Source organism: Megalops cyprinoides, chromosome 9, assembly GCF_013368585.1.
Source record: "Megalops cyprinoides isolate fMegCyp1 chromosome 9, fMegCyp1.pri, whole genome shotgun sequence".
Classification (NCBI taxonomy): domain Eukaryota; kingdom Metazoa; phylum Chordata; class Actinopteri; order Elopiformes; family Megalopidae; genus Megalops; species Megalops cyprinoides.
This window is the reverse complement of record NC_050591.1, coordinates 19766093-19786494: the sequence shown is the minus strand read 5'-3', so window position 1 is coordinate 19786494 and position 20402 is coordinate 19766093. Positions and strand designations below refer to the sequence as shown.

Below are 20402 nucleotides of genomic sequence, written 5' to 3'. Positions count from 1 at the left end.
AATATAACGTACACTGAATGCATAGAGAATGCAGTGTGAAGCTGCAAATATCGGCTGATATTGAACCCTACTCATAAGTCTGGGCACAGGCCTCCCCTCAAACCCATGGCCAAGGAAAACAATAGTAAAAGTAAACAGTAAACAGTAAAATGTGTGAATTCTTTGTTTAATTGATGCCCTTATCTGGGTTGACCAACAGTTTGCATATTACATGCTACCTATTTATACACCAGTGTTAAATACAGAGGCAAATTAGGTTTAAATGCACCGCAGCAGTGGTGAGCCTCCGATCTTTTTCCAGCAACAGGACAAAAGGTGGCTGACTAATTCAATCAGTAGAATGCTTTGAGTCAACCGCTATGCAGTGGTGGGGGGGGGGGGGGGGCAAGGTCAAAACCTGCCATTCGCAATGTTGTATTTTCATGCAACATTATCTTGATGGCTGAGAGCAATGCTTCCAAAGCACAGCTAGCCCAGAACCAAATCAGATACAGATATATGGTGCTCCCAAGCACTGACCCTGGACTAGTTTACATTCTCGTTTGTACGGTAGATGAGGATCAGTAAGCTAACTCTGAATCAGTGTTTGGGGGAACGTTCTATCCGGAGGCCTCTAGAAACTATGAATGTATACACAACAGTACTGGAAATTAAGAGTACCTCAGGTACCTGCCCTGAGTAGATAATGAGCTTACTCTCAGTTTTTATATTAGTCCTGACCTAGCATCTCTAGCATACATATATACATACATGTAATGTGTGTGTGTGTGTGTGTTATAAATATACTGTACATATATAGTAATGTATTATACATGAGGGCAATATCCATAGTTTAGTTCTAGTAGTTTTGCCGTAATGATATTTTCTGATTAGAAACTATCATTATGACAGTTCGCAGCTGTTAGTGAACAGCCAATGACAATCAGCAGTGTTTGCATGGGGGAAAGGAAACATACTCATATACATATACATGGTTCAGACCTGCTCCTGTTGTATGGCTCTCATGTTTGTTTTAACTAAACTTCATCATCTGTAACATGCTCTTCTTTGAAAATAATTGATTCCCTTGATCTATGTGAACGCACCTGAAAATGTCATTGGCTGTTTACAAAGAACTGTGAAGTTCCATAATGATATTTCATGATACGTGTGGCTTAGAGAGCCTACCCTTTTATCCTGTAGAGTTGCTTGTGCATGTATGCCAACAGCCCACCTGTGAAAAGATTGTCTTTTGAGTGCAGAGAAATGCATCAGCCTGAAAAAGCAATCAAATATGCAATATGTGCCCATAAACATGGCGCATCTTTGTAATTGTGTCTGTCACATCTGTCAGAAGGCCGCTTCTTGTATCAGATTAAATTTGAAAGTTGTGTAAGAGGTTACTGCACCTGTGCACAATGAATATGGAGGGTGCTTGAAAATCTGTGAGATTTGTACTGTGTGTGCCTGGACTATTTACTGCAATCCCTCAAAATGTCAGCCAGGTGACTGGAACTAATTTACCAACGTAAGACTTTTATCTCTATTGATTCTGAGCAGAGAACATGAGAAGCACAAGGCGTTCCTTCTCTCCAATATACCTAAAGACTGTTCTTATTTGATGTCACAATATTGTAAAGTATTCTTTCCAGTGTGCGTTTCATTCTTACATTCACATGACAGACAATGTTAACCACATAATACCCTCGAGAGTTTCCCTTCACCTACACAGCTGTAAATTCTAAGCTGGGAGTATTCTGGGAATGTTCACCGGAACATTACACACATACCAGAACTACATTCAGAGGACATTGTGCAAACTTGACTCGGAATGTTATTTCTTAAAGGAGATCTCTGGTCAGATATTTAAGTTGGATATGTTGTCACAGTTTGATCCATTGATGTAGTTTTTGTTGTGGTTTTTAAAAGATTCAGGAGTCCGTTAACTGCACTAAAATCCCAGTAACAGGCACTGTCTTCCTCTCAACAGATAAACTAGATAATAAGAGAAACAACCAAGAACACAGAAGCAGAGGACAAGCCCCATGAGAGGCACCCAGCAACTTCATGACAGACCTGCTGAACACAAGTAATTTCCTCTACATGTGCAACTTGGCAAACACCCATCTATTTGCATTACATTACTGGCATTTATCAGACACTCTTATCCAGAGCGACATACATCAATTACAGTTTTTCTTACAACGCTATCCATTTATACAGCTGGATATTTACTGAGGTCATTATGGGTTAAATACCTTGCCCAAGGGTACATCAGCAGTGCCCCAGTGGGGAATTGAACTGGCAATCTTTCCATTACCAGTCCTGCCCCCTAACCACTATGCTACACTGCCACCAATATTGTAAAGTATACTTCCTAGTGTGTGTTTTATTCTTACATTCACATGACAGACTGTTATTTCTTTATTATTTAGTTTGTATATCATTTTGGTTATTTGGTTTGTATATCACATCAGAGAATGAAAAGGTAGGGCTATTTGCTATTCACACCGTCTAATTATTGCGATTTGAAAGCCCTCAAGGGTTACCTAACATACATTCTTGGCCATGTAATAGCTGAATGTAAATTGGTTCAGATATGAAAAGCAACACTATATTCTTTATCACCTGTGCACCTAGTTCAACATCTGTGTCATACATTTAAGATGTGTGATGGCAGTAACCATGACTATATCTTGTGTGCTTTCTGAAAAGTAAAAATAGCCATCAGCTACTGAAATAAGTGATCTAGCATACCCTATTGAAAGAAAGCTTGACTGTGTTAATTATCTATCATATCTATTAGTCAACACATTATGATCTTGGTAGTATTCGCTGCAGCTTTTTTTTGTGTGGAGATAACAACTGTCACACAAACACCACTAATTATTACTTGTTGGAGGTTGAACGCCTAGCTTTGGATGCTGTTCTCAGCTTCTCTTGAGAAATGTAATTTCTCTCTTCTTCTCCCTTTCTTTTAGCTATGTGTTCCTCTCTGGACTTTGGCCACAAGGTTGTATTTCTGTAAATTCTGTTGGAAAAGGTTTATCAACTTCAGCCATGGAATTCACAAAAGCAGCTCCCATTGTCAAGTAGTGTTGCAGTGCAAAGTGTTTTTCTACAACACAGTGGATCCCCGCCAGGATAACTGGCCCTCACTGAATCTTGTGGATGGGTACTGGGGAGTGTCTCAGTGTGCATCATGGGAACATGAGGAAGCGAGAAGCAGAACTTCAATGAGGGTTCAAACCAGCATTTTGAAAAAAATAATAGGAACATCAAACTTAAATGTAAATAGGTCATTTTCTCCAGGACAGCCACCTGTACAAGCTGTGAGGGCTCTGATTCCAAATATATAAGGAAAGACTTGCTGTAGGGAACCAAAACGTAAGTATTCAATCACTCATCGTTTTCCATGATTGGTGAAACGAGGCAAGATGATGCTTCTGGTGTAGAAATTGTCATTATAAACCATTGCGAGGCTTCTTCTGGAACTGCTTAGTTTACTTAATGCTGTAAAAAGGTTAAGAGTAACAGAGCTGTTCTGACGTTCGGTTTAATGGATTGATTAAATCCCAAAACGTTTTAAACCCTTTAATCTGAATATAACAGAATAAATCAATCTTCGAGGCAGCTTGTAACATAACTGTCCACAAGAGGGAGCTATTGTAGTGTGCCAATCACCAGACCTATGTTTTTCCCACTTAGTTTTTGTTTTTACTAGTTTTTGTTTTACAACATACTTTTAATAATTTTTTAAAATCTGATACAGATTAAGAAATGTATGCTGAGTGAGTTTTGACTTCCTTCGACGGTCCTGAAGTGTCTAGCATATGGTACTATTTAGCTACACAAAACAGTTAGGAATTGTCCGGCCAACCAATAATGATGAAACCTGTTGGCTCAGAAATTGGTTGAAGTTGTTTGCTGTATTCATTCTACTTTCTTTATCTAAATACAAAAAACTAAACATGTCTACAACATCGGGAAAATTTAAATTACTGTACATATAGGTGCATTAATAATTTACGTTTATTCATTTAGCAGAGGCTTTTTATCAGTTAACCAGTTTTAGATGTCAGTACTGAATGCAGTTCAGAGTATGTTGATTGAGAATAATATTAGACAGAGAGTGGCCATTTTTAAAAACATGCATCATTTATTTTAATTGACAAAAATAGTTGAGAGCAATCACATTTCAGTTGTGGGGCTACTACAGCTGAGTAGTCAAGTACTAGCGTTCATTCCTCAATACAACCACTAGATGGCAGCATCCTACCCCTGCACGCAGTCTGATCAGCGTCGTCATCCCACGTATTTAATTTATATTAGAAGAAGTGGGAAAGAGAGGTGTTGTTGGACCAGGGGCACGGGGTATCTCCAAATGGGTATAATTGATGTTAAAACAATTAGGCTTTATTATTACCTAACACCTTGATATGTGTTGACTGTCACATTAAGGGTCCTTTAAAGTCAGTTTGTCCCCATTTCTTCTGCTTTGATAAAGTTGTTTTTATCCGGCGCAAAGCCATCGACAGTACAGTACGGGATACACAAAGCAAATAAACAAACCAAGTACATTGTAATCTGCTGTGCAAACAAAGGCACTCCTGTTTTAGCCTTGGGTAAAGTATATAATCCCAACTCCCATGGTAAATCTCTTGTATAAATGCATAAAATTTACACAAACGATGTAAAACGCTATGGATAAAAGCGTCTGCGAGGCAAAATGTAATGGAATGAATGCCTAAAAATATCCCAACAGTTGCTGCTTTTTACTGACAGGACCACTGGACATTGTAATTTGGAGCTTCATTACTGTGTGTGACAACCAGGGTTTTTTTTTTAGCTTTATAATTAAAGATGCATTTAGGAGAGATCTTGCAAACTTCTAGTTTACCTTAAATATATTAACCCAGCACACTAACATTTTGAAAAATGTATTTTATTTTTGTTTCCATTAAACAAGGCAAAGCAGTAATCACAAAAGTAGAAATAGAAAACAGGAAGAATGTGTCCACTACTGTTGGAATATTTAATTGTTAAGATTGCATTTGAAGAATAGTACATGAATTCTCATGTAAAAAAATTATATATTTTTGTTTCCATTAAACAAGGCAAAGCAGCAATCAAAAAGTGGAACAATACAAAAGAAATTAATGTAAAGTACAATAGAAAACATGGAGATGTTCTTAAGCTTCAGGACTGAAAGTTAAAAACCCATCAGAATGTTCCGCTGAAATGGATGGCCCAAGAAAAGGTGAAAGTGTGGCCAAAAAGTGATGACGATGGCGGCTCCTCTAAAGATGAAGCATCCAAGGCAAGCAATGGCTGGTCTGAACACTTAAAGAAACACCAGTCAATGACAGTCGAGTCCCCCCTGGGGTAAGGTTGATAAGATTTGCCTTTCTGATCTTCAAAGAGGATGAATATGAAAAGCAATCTGAAGGATGTACAGAAAGGATGCCAGCCAATGTTCACTTGGAGAATTGTATCAGACATGAAAGAGGAATGCTGCCCAGATGCTGTTTGGGCTTCAGACATTAGGCATTGTAGCATTGGTAGTCAGCACTTTTCTGGGTGGATCCAAAAACAGGCTTTCATGGTTTCCGTAAAGGTTTAAGTAGTTGAACTACATACCATACTTCACCCTGTTTGGCAATCCCATACTTTAGCTGCTTCCGTCTTCTACAACTACCTGTCGGTCTCTTTCTCTCCAGGTGGAGATTAGCCCACCTAGCTTCACCAGAGTCCTTTAAGCTACAGACATTTCTGGGTAAATCCAAAAACAGGCTTTCATGGCTACCGTAGCGGCCCGGGTAGCAAAACTACCCACCATACTTCACCCTGTTTGGAAATCCCATACTTTGCCTCCCAGGATAACAGTGAAGGGTTAAACTTTGTCAAATGTCAGTTTCTCCACAAAGTGCTGGTCCTGAGCTATTGATATCTTTGCCACAGTTTACAGTGAGTTCTCCAATATTACTTTACATAATATTACCCTACCATATTACTTTACCATACTGTATACAACATACTACCTTACGATCCTTTACTGTTTTCTATGATAACTATTAGCTTGTTTATTGCTATATCTATTTCACTATAGAGTAATATTTACATGTTGTTTTACATTACGAGAGAATAGCCCTAATAATAGTAAATTAACTTTTTTATGATTGTTCAAATTAAGCAGTGTTTTTATGTTGTATTATACTACCATATTTTTTATTCTTCTATTTTGTTTTGTATAAAGGTTATCAGACCCTAACCCTATTTTTGTTCACTTAAAATACTATGAAAATAATTTTTAATAATCATATTTTATCATCGTGGCCCAAGCTAAAGGGTATAACGAGAACATGCAGCTTGTGCCAGTTTTGCTTCTAATTGGTACTAAATTTTTTCAATACCTCAACTTATTTATTGCTATGTCTATTTTATAATCATTTTGGGGGTTTTTTCCCACAATATAGTAATATTTACATGTTATTTTATGTTACGAGGGAATAGACCTACTAATAGTAAATTAATATATTATTTTTATGATTGTCCATATTAAGCAGTATTTTTACGTTGTGTTATTCTATATGATATTTTTATATTGCTATTTTCTTTATATAAAGTTTATCAGAGCATAACCCTATTTGCTTACTATGAAAATACTATGAAAATAATTTTAGTTTTAGTATTTTTAGCGTTGCCACCAAAGCTGTCATGTGGCACTAAACCTTTTTCTGATATATTCACCATATGAAGCCCAGCCTTGCCTTGGTTGGCTCATAGTTGCTGGTCCCATATAGCCTATTGATATCTTGGGATGTGGTCTTGAGGTATTTGGAAATGTCAGAGTAGTTGGCTCCAGGAGCCAAACAATTTGCCCTGAATCCTCCAGTAATGGGGCCCACTGCAGCGGCAATATCCTTCTCTGCAGCCTTGCGGAGTGAGAATGGATTCCTCTTTGCCTCTGAGGCTGCATTAATCACCTCACCAGCGTAACGTTGGAACTGCTCCTCTTCCTCCTCCAGTAGTTCCAAGTGCCTCCTCTCATATTCAAGCTTCTCTTGCTTCTCCCGCTCTTCTTTGAGGCGTTTCTCAGCCATCTGCTGGCGAAGGGCATCGTCCATCATCAGGCGATCTGCCTTCTTCCTCTCAGCAATCAATCTCTGGTTTTCCCAGTAGATCCTGTCCTTCTCTTTCAGGGTATGGAGCTCATCCCTTCCTCTCTGCTTGTCGTCTCTTGCCTTCTCCTCACGTTGCCTGTGCCTACTTTCTCGCTGAGCAGCCATAGCATTCCACAAGTCCTGGCTGCTTTCATTCTTGCGGTTCTGCTCCTGCACCAGCTTGGCTTCGTGCTCAAACGCAGCTCTGGCCAGAGCCCTGGCCCTTATCTCCTCCTCTTTGTTGGCCTTCTTCTGCTCCTGCACGAGCAGCTTATCCCCCACCATCTCACTGCGCCTCTGCCGTCGCCTGTACTTCTCTGCTTCATTGTCTTTGGCCGTCTTTGTCCATTGCTCCTTTTCTGTGTCGAACTGCCTCCGACACTGTTCCTCCTTGGCTTCCTGTCGAGCCTCATTGGCTCTGCTGACATTCTTCTCTGATATTTGACGACGATAAGTGTTTCTCACACCCATCTTCTCCTCATGCTGTTTTTGTTTGAACATCATCTGATCCTTCTCATACTGCTTTCGCTTTTCGGCCCACTCCTCTATCTCTCTCTGTTTCTCCAGCTTTTGCTGTCTTCTCATGAGCTCCGTCTCCCACATCTGCTGCTTCACAAAGTCAGTGCAAGCCTGTCTGTCCATCTCTCGCCGCTGCTCTCTTTGTCTCTCACGCTCGATGTCCTCCATCTGTTGTCGTCTGATCCGAGCCATAAATTTTTTGGTTTCCTCATTTTCAGCATTGGCAATTTTTTGTTTCTGCCTGATCTGCTCATCACGGCTCTTCACAGTCTCTGTCAGCAACAGGTCGTGATGGAATGACTTGACACGGTCACTCTGGTAAAATTGGCGGCGGACAGCATTTGCCAGAGCCACTTCCCTGACAGGCCCAAGAGGGCCTTTTCTTCTGCGCTGTTCCATCTTCATCGAAAGATGGAAGATGGAAGTCGTACAAATTTCACATAAATTTATAGAACTGTTGTCCGTGAGAGTACTATGATGTCACCAAATTACGCGCCAGTAGAATTCGTAGACCACATAGGAGGCGTGGCTCTGTCATGAACCCAAACAGTTCTAAACTGACGTCACAAAGCATTGGAATCTCCCTGCCTGAGCGCTGGGGTAGCACTTGCCATTCCAACTGACAATAGCGATATTAACTTATCTTACGAACTGTCTTATAAACACGTTTAGTTTTAATGGCAGCATTGTTATGATGCACACTTGCTAAATTGCTAAAGGAAACTTTTTCGGTGATTTTATAAGTTCTGAGTGAATATTCCATCAACAATCGTAGTTACACGTCAAAATAAAGTGATTTGTAGGCTATGTATCCTGAAATAGAAAAAACGGATCTCGCCCTTTAGCGGCACAAATATTTGCAGCTAGTTAAGGAATAAAACTTTGATGTATAAACTTTGCAGTGATTGATTGTCACACAGCTAAATAGTTAGCTGTTTTATAGCTGAATATGTTAATCTACTTCTGATGCCACTACTAAAATTACCCTTGCAGAACTTCCTCGCCCATTTTACTTATTTGTACTTACAGTTTCGTGGAGGTTTGAACAAGCGGTCAGCGGTTACGGCAGTTAGGCTACAGCAAAACATGGTTTCTATCAGACGAGTATCGGAAAGCTAGATCAGTGTTCGAAATGATCGGTAGCTGGTTCACTATTGGTAGGAAATTTAACTTTTTTTCCAAATCTATTTTATTCGCCTGAAATTACAGAAATAATAATAATAGAAATAACAACAACAACGACCAACAACTACAATAATCATATTAATAATAATATTGATAATAATAATAATTTAATCGGTGAATATCAATGATTTTAAAAAAATACGTAACGATCAGGAATTGATGGAAGCAATATCGAATGAAGTTACCTACGATAAATGTCAATGAACACCAAGCGCGATTTATATTGCTTTTGAATTGCATCATGTAGTAGTAAAGTTGCGTGCAATGATTACGTACAGTATGCAACTTTATTTAAGTGTTAACTGCATCGCGTAACATCAGTCTTGGACAGTGTGTCCTCGTGGGACCCCCCAAATTCTGAGGTCCATTTCTTTCAGTTGTCTTAAGGCTGTCGTAAAACTGAAGAAAGCAGGGGGTTTCGTCTGAAGAAGGCATTTTTATTCGTGCCATTTCAGTTCGAGCCAGATCAGCAGTCGAGCTTGTGTGTTTCATTTGATTTCTCCTTTCTGTTCTGAATTCTGGAGAGTGTCTTATGGGCATGTCTTTAGCTATCTTTGTGTCCGCTCCCCCAATTTCCCCCTCCTAGGAGAAATTATTTGGGCTTAGAGGTCCTAGTGTATACCCCACCAATGCTGATTATCTCTCACTTGGTGGAAAAAACTTTCAACCACTTCAGCAGACCTGCTTGCATCTGGCTGCATTGTCCTTTCTGGAAAAGCAGTCTCTATCTCAGCCTACTCTTTGCCCCATTTTATTTTCGAGGTTGGTTGTTATAGGATTTTATTTATACGCATGCGCGCATGCACACACACACACAGACACACGCACACACACATCATCATCATGCGATCCCTCCTCTTCTATATATAGGCTAAAAGGACATGACAGTTGGGAAAATGTACTTGAAGTTTGGAGACGTGTTATGGATCTAGACAAGAAGCAAAGACCTGCTGTTGCACTGTTGCTCACAGGACGAGTAAGAGAAACAGAGCTAGAAATTTCAGCAGTGGATTTGCATAATGACATAGGTATGGACACTCTCCTTACTAAGCAGCATGGTAATGTGTTTTTCAAAGAGGACAAGGGCCATGCCTACTGAATGCCAACTTCAGACAACAATTATGATTTTGAACAGAGATACAATCAGATTCGTAAGTATAACATGATTCTTCTGGATTCAATGCTAGCTTTTAGATTCAGCCTGTCTGGACGTTAAGGATAAGCAGCTAGTTTAAACTGCTTGACCCAGCCTTACTTTTTCATTGATGAAATCTGCATTGAAATGGATTTTTGGAGATATGGTTGCACCCACCCAGCAGGGAATTCAGTTTAAGCAAGGTGAAGTGTATTTCACCGATCAAAACAGGGGCAATATGCAATCTCAGAGCCGTCAAGCACAGTCTTCACAAAATGGCACAAATCATTTGGACAAATATGGGAGAGGAACAAAATATGCTATTTGCCAAAGTACTTTTCATTGGGCAAAACATTGTTCACACAAATGCAAGCAAGTAAAACTCCCAAAGGAAAATCAAAAGGCAGATGATATAATTGAAGAGTGCCACATCACATTGCTTTCTGGCACAGAGATCTTTGTTGTTGAAGCTTTAGTATCTGCAGTCATTGACACTATATGGACATAACGCAGTTTATGGAGAAAAGTGGCTTGACCATTATGTGAGTGAACTAAACCAAAGTGGGGTGAAAAATTGCTGAATGTTCCAAGCAAACAAGCTTTCAAAGTTGGAGATGGAAGAATTGTGCACTCCACAACAAGAGTCAAAATTCCTGCCAAAATTGGCTTAGACTAAGTGCCACATTGAGACAGACGTTGCATCAGTAGATATTCCTTTGCTGCTGAGCACTTGATATTGAAAATGACCAAGCAGTTATGTTCAAACAACCAGTCACACTTGACCTGGCTACCTCAAGACATTGTGTTAACATTCTAGACAAAAGAGTGCGCAGGCAAGACTTGAAAATGAAATCCTCACAGTGACAGAAAATACGCCAAGAGAGGAAAAGCACAAAATCTTGATGAAATAGTTGCAGTACATCTGCATGAACCTCGGACAGAACTTATGGTATTGCCACATAATTGATCATTTCATATGTATCAATGCTGGACGTATCCTCAAAACAAAGAAATCTTCAGATATTGTGAAACACTTTATTCATTGCTGGACAAGTGTTCATGGACCACCAAGGAGACTCTATAGTGACAATGGAGGAGAATTCAATAATGTTGAGGTTAGAGACATGGCTGAAAATTTCAACACTGAAATAAAAACTACAGCTGTATCCAGTCCCCGGAGCAATCGGCTGCTTCATAGGCACAATGAAATACTCACTGAAACTCGGCTTAATGTTAAGCAGAACCATGCATGTGACTGGGAAACTGCTCTTGACTGCGCCTTTATGGCACAAAAACTCAGTCCATACCAGCTTGTGTTTGGACAGAACCCTAATTCACCCGATGCACAAGAGGGCGTCTGTTAACTTCCGGGTTATGCATGGTGTGCATTGCTGTTTCCGGTTGTAGTTTGTTGTAGTAGCTGTGAGGAGAACTGAGAGAAGACCTGGATAGCAATAGCGATCATGAGTGTTTTTAAGATTAAGGAGAAACAATTAACATATCAACGGCAAGAGAAGAAAACATCTCTACATTGTTGTGTGCCTCAATGTGCTAATTCGTCGAGGTACAACTCGGAGATTCGCTTTCATCAGTTTCCAATCGATCCAGAGGTACGGGCTCAGTGGCTCATTAAGATCCGTAGAGACAACTTCAATCCCACTCAAAATACTCGCCTCTGTCATAGGCATTTCCAGACAGGTGATTTTGTTGTGATGGCCATGGGACAGAGAGGACTCAACAAAGGAGCTGTACCTTCTCTGTTTGCCTGGAACGATTATACCATACCCGCACCAAGGCTTAATGTTTGGGAACGTCAGCCAAGATACTCTTCCCTGGACTTAGCAGTGTCTGACTCCAACTCCAAGATGGAAGTGCAAGTAGCGCCTAATCATGCTTGCAGTGTTACTCCAACAACCTCAGTAATGGGAGATGAGTTGACAAATGAGAACGAAGCATTGAAGAGAAAAATACAGGAGCTACAAAACCAGCTTGAAACTTTACAGCTGCAGTCCTGTTTTGGGCTGCAACGCCTTGCAGGATCAGACGAAGACATTCGTTTTTACACAAGATTGGTCCATCTTTTTTGGAATAGTATTAAATTAACCCGTCTCTCCCTCTGTGTGTGTGTGTGTGTATGTGTGTGTGTCAGTCTCAGTAATTTATAGTTAACAACCATAATCTAAAAAAGTCGAAAGTGGTTATCATTGCATTCTTAGATTTGCATCATACAAGCATTTCCAGGCCTTTTGGCAACTGGTGGAGCCTGCTGTAAAAACTAAGATGGCGCGGATCACCAGTGCCAATGCTGCCCCTGCCAACAGCAATGAGCCAACACAACTAAGAGCAACAGTAAGTTATGTAATCAGGGTCTCAAAAAACAAAAGAAATTAAGGTCATGCTTAACACTCTGAATAGGTCTGATTTAATTGGACTCTGCTTGATAAAAAAGAAAGATAACGACACAGTTGGAATATCTATCCAGGGGTTTCAAACTCATTCTATCATGGGCAGAGTATATACAGGTTTCTGGTTAAACCATGCTTTATAACAGGTGAGCTGGTTGAAGAGATGAGCTAATTTGTGAAATCAGCTGTTCATCAGTTCAATCAGTGTTAAGGTAGAGTTGGAGCAAAAACCTACATACATTCGGCCAACAATGGAATGAGTTTGACTGCCCTGATCTACATCAAGGCTGTATATTACATTATATTTTATATATTATATATTAATTAATTATACACACACACTATCTCAAAAATCAAATAGCTACTTTGTGTGACAACATGTTCTATGGTCAACTTCCTGTTCACATGTGGTCAAAGTCATTCTATTCTGAGGTTTTATTTTTCACCTTCAAAAGTAAAAAAATGACACTTTACATTTTATGTAATAAAACTTTGTTAGGTATGAATGTTCAGAATTATATTTTTGCACTGAGTAAAGGAGACATTAACGTATCTTTTGATACTTTAGCTGCAGTCCTATGTTGAGCTAACCTTGAGATTTAGCCAAAATTAGCACACATGTCCATTTGGGGCAAGTTGTCACAGTATAAATAGGCATGTAGAACATGCTCAGTCAGTGCTGACACAAGTCTACCAACTCCAGAGGACATCTGGCCCTGTCCAAAAGATGGCCCCTGAAAAACAACTTGCAAAGGAAGAAAGTGTCGCAAAACAGCAATTCTAACTGACACACCAGTGAAACAGGCACTAGAAATGGAAGAGAATAAGGCACAATTTAGCAAAAGTCTGTTTCAGAAGACAAGAAAGCAAAGGGGGGAGTCAAAATCTGGATCTGTAAAGAACAAGAAGGCAGCTAAAAACAGATAAATCCTAGAGTCATCATCAGATGAAGAGGAGTGCTTCTGCCTCATCTGTATGGAGCCATTCTCAAACAGCCGCCCAAAGGAGATTTGGGTGGACTTAACCTTGTAGCAAGGTATGTTTGGTCATTAAATTTACGTTGCGGCAACGTGACTGTGTTAGCTGGGTAGTTAGCTAAGGTTAGCTAGACAGTTATTTCTGTTTAGCATGACACGCATATAATTATCCATGTCACACCGCTCTGAACACTTCCTGTTGGCAAACAATGGAGAAAAGCTGTGATGAATTACTTCCATTAATGGATCGCTACTCAGAATAAGATATACTGTAATGTGCTATAAGCTAATATCGACACGAATCGATGTAGCAGGCGAAACAACCGACAAACTGGTGAAGTTGAAACAAAGTAGAGTTACACATGCGGACGCTCACAAATTTGAATACGTTATAAACCTATACGTGAAACGTGTAGCGTCTGGATAAATTACCATTTTTTAGCAATTCAAAGGTTAAACATTAACTGAATTTAATGGGGTTTAAATAATATTCAAACATCCACGCAGACAAAACTACACATGCATTATTGTAATGTAATCTGAATTACCATCTACAGCTGTTAAATTCACAGGTATAACTGATCGGTACTTTTTACTGACATAAATAAACAGGTCTGTGATGTTAAATGTATTGTATTATTTAGTATCTGACTGTACTTTATCGTTAATGATAAAATAACTTACACTTCTGACAAAAACAATTTGAACAGATTTGTAAATTTAAAATAAATAAATAAATAAACGTACTGTCTCGTTTGATGTGTTGTGGCATTTCACTGTTAGTAATAAAGCGATTTACCATTTTAGTTTTTCATCTTCACTGTTTAAAATACTTAAATCGTTATTTTTTTAACAGTGTAACTTATACATTTAATTTTTATTCATTAACTATTCATTAAATAGCTACGGATATTTATGTCGTTCAAAACCGACATCGTCTTTTTCTGTTCTGGGTTACATAGCCCACAGACCATTTTATTTCGACGTGAAATAATGTCTGTCGATAACATATTCAATAATAACTTTTTAAATTGCTGAAAAGACTCTCCTTTAGCAATTTAGCAAGTGTATATCACAAAATGCTGTCATTAAAACTAAAAGTATTTTATAAAACAGTTCGCCAACGAAGTTTTAATATCGCTATTCTCAGGCTAGGAGATTCCGACATTGCGACGTCGGTTAGAACCGTTGTTGGAGTTATAGAAGCCACGCCTCCTATGTAATCCACAAATTCTATTGTCAGCTGTATTGGTGACATCATAGTACTGTAACGGAAAACAGTTCTATAAATATCTCTGCTTGCCGATAACAAACCGATGAAGATGGAAGTGCAAGGCAGAGCAAAAGGCCCTCTTGGGCCTGTCAGGGAAGCGGCTCTGGCAAATGCCGTCCGCCGCCAATTTTACCAGAGTGACCGTGTCAAGTCATTCCATCACGACCTGTTGCTGACAGAGACTGTGAAGAGCCGTGATGAGCAGATCAGGCAGAAACAAAAAATTGCCAATGCTGAAAATGAGGAAACCAAAAAATGTATGGCTCGGATCAGACGACAACAGATGGAGGACATCGAGCGTGAGAGACAAAGAGAGCAGCGGCGAGAGATGGACAGACAGGCTTGCACTGACTTTGTGAAGCAGCAGATGTGGGAGACAGAGCTCATGAGAAGACAGCAAAAGCTGGAGAAACAGAGAGAGATAGAGGAGTGGGCCGAAAAGCGAAAGCAGTATGAGAAGGATCAGATGATGTTCAAACAAAAACAGCATGAGGAGAAGATGGGTGTGAGAAACACTTATCGTCGTCAAATATCAGAGAAGAATGTCGGCAGAGCCGATGAGGCTCGAAAGGAAGCCAAGGAGGAACAGTGTCGGAGGCAGTTCGACACAGAAAAGGAGCAATGGACAAAGACGGCCAAAGACAAGGAGACAGAGCGATACAGGCGACGGCAGAGGCGCAGTGAGATGGTGGGGGATAAGCTGCTCGTGCAGGAGCAGAAGAAGGCCAACAAAGAGGAGGAGATAAGGGCCAGGGCTCTGGCCAGAGCTGCGTTTGAGCACGAAGCCAAGCTGGTGCAGGAGCAGAACCGCAAGAATGAAAGCAGCCAGGACTTGTGGAATGCTATGGCTGCCCAGCGAGAAAGTAGGCACAGGCAACGCGAGGAAAAAGCAAGAGACGACAAGCAGAGAGGAAGGGATGAGCTCCATACCCTGAAAGAGAAGGACAGGATCTACTGGGAAAACCAGAGATTGATTGCTGAGAGGAAGAAGGCAGATCGCCTGATGATGGACGATGCCCTTCGCCAGCAGATAGCCAACAAATGCTTCAAGGAAGAGCGGGAGAAGCAAGAGAAACTTGAATATGAGAGGAGGCACTTGGAACTACTGGAGGAGGAAGAGGAGCAGTTCCAACGTTACGCTGGTGAGGTGATTAATGCAGCCTCAGAGGCAAAGAGGAATCCATTCTCACTCCGCAAGGCTGCAGAGAAGGATATTGCCGCTGCAGTGGGCCCCATTACTGGAGGATTCAGGGCAAATTGTTTGGCTCCTGGAGCCAACTACTCTGACATTTCCAAATACCTCAAGACCACATCCCAAGATATCAATAGGCTATATGGGACCAGCAACTATGAGCCAACCAAGGCAAGGCTGGGCTTCATATGGTGAATATATCAGAAAAAAGGTTTAGTGCCACATGACAGCTTTGATGGCAATGTGAAAAATTATTTAAAGAAAATAGGCTTATGTCCTTATAAATTTTATACAAACAAGATAGCAGTATAAAAAAATATCATATAGTATAACCCAACATAAAAATACTGCTTAATTTGAACAACTGTAAAAATAGTATTGAATAGGGGTATTCCCTCCTAACGTAAAATAATAAATCTAAATATTACTCTATAGTGAAAAAAAAAACAAATAGATAATGAAATCGACACAATAAATAATATTTATTATTGTTAAAAAAAAAAAACAGTATCAAATTGTGGCACAAACTGTACGTTCTCGTACATTTTACCTTGGGCCATGATACTAAAACCTTTTTAAAACTAAAATTATTTTCATAGTATTTTCAATGAGGTTCTGATAAACTTTATACAAAACAAAATAGAAGCATAAAAAATAGCAACATAACTATGTAATTTGGAAAATCAGTCAAAGAATATTATATTTACTATTATTAGGACTATTCCCTTGTAATTTAAAATAACATGTAAATATTATTCTATAGCTAAAGAAAAAGATAAAATAACAGTAAGCAATACGTTAATAGTTATCGTGAAAAACATCATAGAGGATTATAAGGTAGTATTGTTGTGTACAGTAGGGTAAATTAGTATAGTAAAATAATATTATGTAATGTTAAGTAATATTGAAGAACTCATGTGCTGTAAACTGTGGCATAGTTATCGATACCTCAGGACCAGCACTTTGTGGAGAAACTGATATTTGACAAGTTTTAGCCCTTCACTGTCATCCTGGGAGGGGGGAACAGGCAAAGTATGGGATTTCCAAACAGGGTGAAGTATGGTGGGTAGTTTTGCTACCCGGGCCGCTACGGTAGCCATGAAAGCCTGTTTTTGGATTTACCCAGAAATGTCTGTAGCTTAAAGGACTCTGGTGAAGCTAGGTGGGCTAATCTCCACCTGGAGAGAAAGAGACCGACAGGTAGTTGTAGAAGACGGAAGCAGCTAAAGTATGGGATTGCCAAACAGGGTGAAGTATGGTATGTAGTTCAACTACTTAAACTGTTACGGAAACCATGAAAGCCTGTTTTTGGATCCACCCAGAAAAGTGCTGACTACCAATGCTACAAATCCTAATGCCTGAAGCCCAAACAACATCAAGAGAAATCTGGTTCGCATTCCCCTTATGTCTCATACAGTTCTGAAACTGAACATGGCCAGCATCCTTTCTGTACATTCTTCTGATTACTTTTCATGTCCGTCATCTTGGAAGGTCAGAGGAGTGAGTCTTATCAATGTTTCAAACTTGTCTTCCCCTGGGAAACAGTTGTCTCTGAGCAGAGCTTCTTAGCCATTGCTTGCGTTCGATGCTTCATCTTTAAAGGAGCCATCATTACCATGAGTTCAGAGATTGACAGACTTCTTCATGTTTTCTTTTGTACTTTGTCTTGTTTTACCTTGTTTAATGGAAAAATAAAACATATGTTTCTTTCATTAAGTGTTTATTCTTCAAATGCCATCTTAGGAACATTGAAGTTTTCTCTGCTACTACAGAAATATTCCAAGAGCATAGCACAGTAATGTTGATCTACATTAGCAGAAGCACCAACAGTAATATAGAGGTGACAGCAAACTTACCTACCATTTTTCCAGTATAGAGAACTTTTAGGACTTACACCAATCAAGCAGTCATATGCACACGGAAATTTTGAAGGATTTCCTAAATGTTTTTCAGCAGGCGCTATTACTTTAGTTTTGTAATGAGAAATGCATTTTACTATGTCCAGGTTCCTTTCAATAAGAAAGACAACACAAGTTGCTAACATCAGTGTTTAGCACACCATGGCACTAAGAGTATTCATAGATTTGAATTCAGTGCCATCTAGTGGACACTTTCTTATTCAAGAGTCTTCATTAGATGGTCCCAGTTTAGAAAAGTGGGTAGGAGAAGGAGTGGGAAATAACAGACCTGTGTTTTACAAAGTCACCTCATGTAACTCACTCATCTGAAGAGTTTATTATGGAACTCAGGGGAGGAAACCAAATGTATGCTGAAATGTGAATTCCTGTGGCAGAGGGGTGACTGCATGTGTATCACAGTCAGAATTCCCTCCACCCCTATCAAGCTGGTGGAGAAAACAACCAGTCTGAGCAAGCAGTCTGTCACTGAGAACATTGGACAGACTGACTTGGGTTGCAGCTCCCCATCAGCCTTCATCTTAAAGGAGCATGATGTCAATTCACCGAGGCATGCTGAACGCAGTGAGTGAGTTCATCTGTATAACACCAGCAGAGGGGAAGGGGGTTGATGTAAGAGGCTGCTGGTGGCAAGCCACGTCCCAATGGAACTATACCTCTTAGCTAAAACCTGTGTTCACTCATCTCTGATACATAGGCCCATTATACAGACTGGAGAGAAGATAAGTAGAGCTTCATAATATTCAAAATGTATGAGAAAGTCAAACATGTCCATTAATACAGTAGTCTTTGTTTTTTTGTTTTTTTTGGAGCTATTAATTTATTAGTTTCATGATGTGTTATTGAAAATGTTTGTGGGAATGCTGAATGGTGGACACATGATTGCTCATAAGGTGTTCTTCAAGTCACTGTCTTTAAGCTCATTGTCCCTCAGTGTGCCAGAATAAGCATGTGGTTTGGCCAGTAGAATCCATTACGCAAACATAGCAGGCTTTCTTATGACTAGTTTAACTGGGATTCTTCTGTAATCTTATTAAATTATTTCATAATTTGGTTGGTTAAGAAGTAGATATTCAGTTTAAGTCATTAAAAATTTTGTATCCATTAATGCTGAATCTTAATATGGTATCTATGTGAAGTAATTGTTCTAAATTTGGTAAAAATCATTAATGTACCGATGACTTTTTGTGTATTGCAGACCTGGTGATCAAACTTTGAATTTGTGTATTGTGATCCAGGCAACCAGTGAAACACTAGCATGCTCGCCTGATGTATGAAAGGTGAACATAAATGCAAAATGTTTTCAAGGTAGCCTCTCCTAAATGCAGATTTCTATCTATAGCTGGAAAGTGCATAGCAAAAAAGAGGCAACACTGGTACTCTCTTTGTGGGGCCGTAACAATCCTCGCACAAACACCACCAATTACCACGTGTTTGTGGTTTCATGCCTTGTTTTGGATGCTGCCCTCTGTTTCACTTGAGGAAGGTAATTGAATTTCTCTCTGCCTCTCCTTTTCACTTAGGTATGTGTTCCTCTGTATATTCTGGCCTCAGATATTGAGGTTTGGGTTTCATCCTCGAGTGAATTCTGTTGGCAAAGATGGTCCTCATCAACCTCAGCCATGGAATTCACAGGAGCATTTCCCATTGTCGATTAGGTTCCAAAAGCATTGCAGTGTATCAGTCCAAAAGCATTTTTTCAAGAAGAAAGTTCATCCCTGAGGACCAGGAAAACCTGTACAAGCTGTGAGGGGTCAGAATCCACTCATATAAGGAAAACTTGCTACAAGGAGCCAGAACTTAAGTGTCCACTCACTAGTAAGGAAATGAAGTGAGATGATTCTTACAGAATGTGTGTAGGAGTTGTCATGAAAAAAAAACACAAGGGGACAGACTTCTCCTGGGATAATTTGATTCACTACATTCATATGCCAAATAAAATGCAAGGTAAGGAGCAACATCGCCATACAGTTGTCCTGTGGTTTAGAGCTCCTTTAATGAGTTGATAATATCCCTAAATGGTTCCTGCCCTTTGGCCTGAATAAAACAATAATTGAAACCTGGAACAACACAACAGTCCACAAGAGAGAGCTACTGCAATGTGCCAATCTATGGCACACACAATTCTGTGTGTGTGTGTGTGTGTGTGTTGGGGGGGGGGGGGGGGGGTTGAACTCTAAGCCTTGAAAAACTAACAATATACTGCATGCAAAGTTTAAAGCACCTGAAGCATCTGACCTTCTGTCTAGATCCTCTATAGTAGAGGATATGGTATATGGTGGTATTGAGGTTCCAGCTGACCTACTAAAATAAAACTTTGTGTTGTTCATTGTATTCTGTCCACTCTCTGTAAGCTAAATACTAGTGCATAGTACATAAATTAGTGCACATATATGTATGGCTGTTGTATTTATCTGTTTTTAGTTTTACATGTTATTGATATGTGTATTATTTGATATTTACACTCTCTCTCTCTGTGCTCAATACTATCCCCGCCATACTCCAGGGTGAAAGTGTTAAATCCACATAATAGCACAATTCCTGTAAAAAGTGGTCAGATAAAAGCATCTTCTAAGCAAAAAGTAAAGGATACCTAAGTGTATCTAATATAGGTATGGGGTGTTCCCAGCCAGCCTGTATTTTGGCGGGTGACATACC

The 20402-nt window shown here is 39.7% G+C and overlaps 2 protein-coding genes across 2 annotated transcripts; one reads left to right on the top strand and one right to left on the bottom strand.

The window, feature by feature from the left end:
• Positions 1–6725: 6725 nt before the first annotated feature.
• LOC118783651 (coiled-coil domain-containing protein 173-like) lies at positions 6726–8060 on the bottom strand. Its single transcript, XM_036537603.1, has one exon. It carries the CDS (start codon positions 8058–8060, stop codon positions 6726–6728), a length of 1335 nt encoding a protein of 444 aa, XP_036393496.1.
• A 6859-nt stretch (positions 8061–14919) lies between these two features.
• On the top strand, positions 14920–16023 carry LOC118783650 (coiled-coil domain-containing protein 173-like). Its single transcript, XM_036537602.1, has one exon. It carries the CDS (start codon positions 14920–14922, stop codon positions 16021–16023), a length of 1104 nt encoding a protein of 367 aa, XP_036393495.1.
• The last annotated feature ends 4379 nt before the right edge of the window (positions 16024–20402 follow it).

Coding starts and splice junctions, on each gene's coding strand:
- LOC118783651 (XM_036537603.1), bottom strand. CDS start 8,060: ATGGAACAGCGCAGAAGAAAAGGCCCTCTTGGGCCTGTCAGGGAAGTG.
- LOC118783650 (XM_036537602.1), top strand. CDS start 14,920: ATGGAGGACATCGAGCGTGAGAGACAAAGAGAGCAGCGGCGAGAGATG.